At 36.7% G+C, this 6,549-nt stretch overlaps 1 protein-coding gene across 1 annotated transcript in view; it reads right to left on the bottom strand.

Moving 5' to 3' along the window:
• Nucleotides 1-5,454, bottom strand: part of mmachc (metabolism of cobalamin associated C) — a 6,690-nt gene extending 1,236 nt beyond the window's left edge. Inside the window, exons 1-4 of the mRNA XM_061888084.1 lie at nt 5,338-5,454; nt 5,039-5,239; nt 3,578-3,730; nt 3,287-3,463 (exon numbers count right to left, since the gene is read on the bottom strand). Of these exons, the coding sequence (XP_061744068.1) occupies nt 3,287-3,463; nt 3,578-3,730; nt 5,039-5,239; nt 5,338-5,427 (621 nt within the window). The 5' untranslated portion in view covers nt 5,428-5,454. The remainder of the gene's footprint in view (nt 1-3,286; nt 3,464-3,577; nt 3,731-5,038; nt 5,240-5,337) is intronic.
• Between the last annotated feature and the right edge of the window lie 1,095 nt (nt 5,455-6,549).

Here is a 6,549-nt window from a genome sequence, read left to right as displayed (position 1 = left end):
GCAAAATAAACAAAAACAGAATGCTGGACGACAACCAAGACTTACAGCGCATGCAGCAGACGGCGTCCACAAAGTACATCCGTACATGACGTGACAATCAACAATGTCCCCACAAAGAAGGATAGCGTCCGCACAATTTAGTTTTGATTGCCAAAACAAAGCAGGTGCGGGAAATAGCGTTCAAGGAAGACATGGAACTGCTACAGGAAAATACCAGCAAAACAGGAAAAGGCCACCGAAATAGGAGTGCAAGACAAGAACTAAAACACGACACAGAAAAAACGTCAAAATCTTTAAAATAAGCCACAGTGGGATGTGACAGGTGGTGACAGTACACCTACTTTGAGACAAGAGTTATAGTGAAGCATGGTTGTTATGGTTTTAATTCATATCCAACAATTACAAAAATGACTTTTTATTGTCAATATCAGCTGCTTAGTTTCATTTTTCAATGATTTCTGCTGTTTGTGTGCCTCTGGATTTTTTCATTGAAGAAAATGTGCCTCGGCTCAGAAAAGGTTGAGAAACATTGGTCTACATAACATGTGATGCTGGTTATTTGGTCAAAATGTTGCATGGATGATGTTTTACAGACCATCTTCAAGTCGCTTTCTGACAGCCGCTTCAGGATGCGCCGTTTTGTAGGCGGTCTTATTTACATGGCTCACCTTTGACAGCGTCATTTCCCCGTCAACTATGTTGTAGCGGTGTAGCGTGCAAGGACGGGAGTGGAAGAAGTGTGTAATGTTTTATATTTTCAATGGAACATATAAAATGTTGGTGTTGTTTACTTGAGTAATATTGCCATCATAGCGCAGTCAACACATATCTTTAATGTGTGACAGCCATTCACTGGTCAGAATTATCATTACACCATGTACCAAATAAAATAACTTCGAGGTCGGTAAGCGAAACCAGAATTATTCCGTTCATTAGGTGCACCGGGTTATAAGGTGCACTGTCGAGTTTTGAGAAAAATAAAAATATTTTAAGTGCCTTTTATAGTCCGGAAAATAGTTATGATCTGTAATTAATTATTATTATTTTTTGTTTTTAATCTTTTTTTTTTTTAATGCTGAAAAAAGCCTTCAACCAGATGTATTTTCATTTAGATATATTACATTATTATTATTATCATTATTATTACTATTATTATTATTAGTAGTAGTAGTAGTATTGAAACTCATTTTTATTCACTGGCTTTTAAACCAGCATTAGACTTTACACTGTTTTTAACTTTTTTAACTGTTTTTAACATTTTAACTGCTTCTTATCAAAGAAATTGTTCTTACGATCATTTGTATTTGCTTTTATGTGTATTTTCCTTCTATTTAAAGTGTTACTTTTTTTAGTCTGTCCTTTGCCTGTATTTCTTTGTGGTGTACAGCCCTTTGTTCTTCGACTGTGGTTGTTTTTAAAGGGCTTTATAAATAAAGTTGATATGGTATGGTATTATAATAAAGACAGCTATATCACCAAAAAGGCTCAAAGTTGAAGACCCCCTTACAATACAGTTATTGGAGCCTTGAGTATTGGCCTATATTGATATTAATCTGATACGATACCAGCACTGTTAGAAAAGATTTGAATGAGTGAAATTGCTCAGACAAAAAATGATTGGTATAAAAAACACAAACCTTCAGACAGATTTACGCATTTGAAGTTGAGTGGTAATTGCAATTTGGGCGACACCTAATGACCGCAATAATAGTTTAAATTAAGCTCATGACTCAGAAAGTTGAATGATGCGGACACGTTTGTTACCGGATACTTTTTAATACGCTTTGGCCTCGGAGACTTTGTATGTGTAAGTAATATGCAACTATAAAATATTTGACATGTATTCGTATTGACAAATGTGTTGTTTTAGACAGAAATATTGTTCAATTAAGGACCCTTATTACGTATTTCTAGCTTGTTGTATAGACTGACATGTTTACTTTTTTCTAAATGCGGGCATGTGAGCATCCTTTGAGGGAAAAAAAAGGAAAATTGAGGAAAAAAAGGAAAAATTATATCAGTAAGAAGTGCTGCCACGCAAACACCGAAATAAAATTCTGAAAATTGAGACAACATTGCCTTCAATTGGGTGCATTTGTACAACATATTTTACCTTCATATTTATTCTCATCTACCAACCTTTTTTGGCTGTCTTTTTGACACTTACATGTCCCATGTAATGTACCACATCAGTTGTTGGGTTTTTAAAAAATATATAATTATCATTGCAAACGTAATGTAAAAGTACTCTATACCATATGTGCAAATAACTTAAAAAATAAAAAGTTTCCGATTTGTCAACTCTGCCTTCTTGGTGATATACCTCCGGTGACTTCTGTTTACAATCCGTCACAGGATTTAAATCAGAGCCAATAGTAGGAAATTACTTAAAATATTGATATTGTTACACGGGCAGCACGGTGTAAGATGGGTTAGTGCGTCTGCCTCACAATACGAAGGTCCTGGGTTCGGTCTTGCGCTTGGGATCTTTCTGTGTGGAGTTTGCATGTTTACCCCACGACTGCGTGGGTTACCTCCGGGTACTCCGGCTTCCTCCCACCTCCAAAGACATGCACCTGGGGATAGGTTGATTGGCAACACAAAATTGGCCCTAGTGTGTGAATGTTGTCTATCTGTGTTGGCCCTGCGATGAGGTGGCGACTTGTCCAGGGTGTACCCCGCCTTCCGCCCGATTTCAGCGGCGATGGGCTGTAGCAACCCTGTGACCCCGAAAAGGATAAGCAGTAGAAGATGGATGGATGGATGGATATTGCTACACAATCCAGGGTTTTTTGTGTTTATAATGTAATTATTCAATGATCTTGAAAATTTGAAGTATCAGCTATGATACTGATCCTGTAACTACTTGGTATTGGATTGATATCCAAATTTGTAGAATCGCCCAAAACTAATGTTAAGTATCCAAACAACAGAAGTATAGGTGTTTTTTTTACATTTTAAGAAAATTGTAGATGGAAAAATGTTTCAACAGAAAGTAAACATGTATAAACAATAACTAGCAAGTGGATAAATAATAGTTTTGAGAAATAACGACTCAATATGTTACAGCCTATTTCCGCATCTAAATTAGGAGCCTTTGTAACCCATTTTTATTCGGCTTTTATATTATCATTTACAAACCAGATGATATATTGCTATATATATAGTTAAAGCATGAAGGCTGCAATATATCTGGTGATATGTAATTTAGGTCATATCACCCATCGCTCCCCTTAATAAAACACTTCCAAATGTACAATGAATCATTTTACGTGTTTGTGCCAACCTGCCAGTTAAAGTTGAACGCCTCCAGCAGCCGAATCCTGTCCTCCCTTGAAGGCACACAATCGGGAGGAGGGGGCTGGACGAACTCCGAGTCCACCTTGACGTCTTCAAACACCAGCAGCACTCTAATGGCGAACCAGCCTCCCAAGGTGGGATGCACGCACACGCCGTACAGCTTCTGTTGGGTAAAGAGAGGAACAAAATTGTATTTTTTTCCTCTGAAATAGATTGGTCATCTGAAAAAACGATGGATTCGATCTTAAAAAAGAAGGCTCGTCTTATATGCGGGTACTTTGTTCTCCCAGGGATGGTCTGCGACGTCACACTGCTGGTAGTAGAAAGCTGCTCCTGAAACATGGGCTGCCGTCTGCGCTAAGAACTTCGGCTTCCTGCTGGGCAGCAGCTCGTAGTCGTACCTCACGTCCACCTTCTGTCCGGGAAAATGCTGCAAAGACGGAACAATTGCGACTTCAGGGAAGAAATCAACACACAAACACACACGGACACATATTATAGTATTTGCTACCTTCTTGATACCTCGGAAAAATCCCTACCTTTCAAAGGACCACCCTATCTAGCTATATAAGGATTTGTATTTACAACAATAATAATATATACATACTATGCAAATATAAAAAAGGTAAGCTTTTATTAAATTTTTGTTGTTGTTGAAGTTTTTGTTTGTAATTGGTTTTTAATCTTCATTATTTACTTCAAGATATTACAGTGTGTGTATATATATATATATATATATATATATATATATATATATATACACACACACACACACACACACACACACATACATACATTTATATATATATATATATATATATTTTTTTTTTTTTTATTGTTAATTTTGGCCAAAGTGGGTGCATTTAAATTTCTTACACACACTTGTTATTTCATATGTTGGCCAGAGGGGGAGTACTTCAAATGTTTATACGCACTTGTTATTTCATATGTTGACAAGAGGGGGAGCACTTTTAAAACCGGCACACAGTCAATTTGAAAACCACCCTAATTTTGATAGATTTCACCATAGTAATCTTACTCTTGATTTTAAATCTAAAACCTAAATATTTAACCTGCTTACAGTGTACTACCTTATAAAATGATATAAAAAAATGTGTTAATCACAAAGATCATATCATTAATTTAACAAATACACCTTAGGCTTAGGTTAGGCTGATTAGACAAAATACATTTACAAACAATATATAATATGTTGTGCTAAAACAAATTAATTAAATTAATAATAAATATGTTTCTTAACTAAATTGTCAATGAAATTAAAGTGCATTTTTTTGTTTTTTGTAACGTGCTTATGGCCGATGACAAAGGAGTCACGGACCACGGATGCCCACAAATGCGGTCCTCTCCAAGGTTTCTCATAGTCATCATTGTCACTGTCACCGACTGGCGTGATTTTCCTTGCCCTTATGTGGGCTCTACCAAGGATGTCGTTGTGGTTTGTGTTGTTGTTTGTGCAGTCCTTTGAGACACTAGTGATTTAGGGCTATATAAAAAAAACATTGATATATAAGAAATACTTGAATTTCAGTGAATTCTAACTTGTTTACCGGTCCTCTTAAGGAAGGTACTTTGCCTTGTTGACGTCTAAAGAAGGATAGAAATACAACCACACACCCCCCGCCCCCACACAAGCACGCGCACGCACACACACACACACACACACATGCACGCACGCACGCACACACACACACACACACACACACACACACACACACACCTGTGAGACAGCAGAGCTGACACAGTGCTTGACACACTGGTCAATGGGGTCAGAGAGAGACCCCTGGCAGCCTCTCTCCTCCATGAAGGGAAGGAAGGCTCGCTGGAACATGGCGGGAGTGCTGAGTAGCAGTGCAGCCAGACAGTCATCCGGGTAAGGTAGGTGCAGTTTGGGGGGCAACACGTGATTGTACCAGCCAACCTGACAACACAACACACAGAACACAAACAGAGAGTACCAACTGACTGCGTGTTTTATTTATTATCTATTTACTGGTAGAGCTAATAAAAGTAAAATACCTTCAACAAGTACACTTCAAATCCGAGTTTTGACAGACTTTCCTCCAGCAACTTTTTGACGTCGTCCACCGCGACAGCTGAGGAAGCCATTTTAAGGTGACGTCATTTCAATACCGCTTTGCATTGTGGGATAATGTGTTCTCTAGCTTGAGCTGATTAAAATCGATGTTTCTAGAACTATCTCCGTCGTTCAAATGCATACATATAGTCGCAACACATACTAAAGTTATTATGATCCATTTTGGATCGAATTTCTGTTTTTTATTTCGAATTAATTGATTAAAACTACAACTCCCACATGTCTCTGGCGCATTTGCGTGATATTATCACGCAATTTAATGGGCTATTGTAGTGGTTTTCAAATGGGAGTACGCGTACCTTGAAGGTATGCCAAGGGGTACGTGAAATAAAAAAAAAAAACATATTCTAAAAATTGCAACAATTTAAAAATCCTTTATAAATATATTTATTAAATAATACTTCAACAAAATATGAATGTAAGTCCATGAACAGTCAAAAGAAATGCAACAATGCAATATTCAGTGTTGACAGCTAGATTTTTTGTGGACATGTTCCATAAATATTGATGTTAAAGATTTCTTTTTTTGTGAAGAAATGTTTAGAATTACGTTCATGAATCCAGATGGATCTGTATTACAATCCCCAAAGAGGGCACTTTAAGTTGATTACTTCTATGTGTTGAAATCTTTATTCATAATTGAATCACTTCTTTATTTTTCAACAAGTTTTTAGTTATTTTTATACCCTTTTTTCCAAATAGTTCAAGAAAGACCACTACAAATGAGCAATATTTTGCACTGTTGTACAATTTAATAAATCAGAAACTCAAGTCAAGTCAAGTCAAGTCAGCTTTAATTGTCAATTTCTTTACATGTAAAGACATACAAAGGAATCGAAATTTTGTTTCGCACTCCCCCATACGTAAACAAAAAGAAAAGAAAACACAACAGTAAAGTGCCACGTAAATATGTCTACCTACTAAAATGACAATATATATATATATATATATATATATATATATAGTTCCTGTTGTTTTTAAATAGGATATGGCTGTAAACAATGAGTGTTTCATCAGTAGTGCAAATACTCATGATATAGCAGCAGATGTGTGCAATTTTGCATAGTCATTTTTTCTGTGGGTCAAGGGGTTTAGAGTTCAGGTTGTTCCGGGGAGGGGGATTTCAAAGTCCT

Source organism: Nerophis ophidion, linkage group LG26, assembly GCF_033978795.1.
Source record: "Nerophis ophidion isolate RoL-2023_Sa linkage group LG26, RoL_Noph_v1.0, whole genome shotgun sequence".
Taxonomy (NCBI): domain Eukaryota; kingdom Metazoa; phylum Chordata; class Actinopteri; order Syngnathiformes; family Syngnathidae; genus Nerophis; species Nerophis ophidion.
This window is presented reverse-complemented; position numbering and strand designations above follow the sequence as displayed.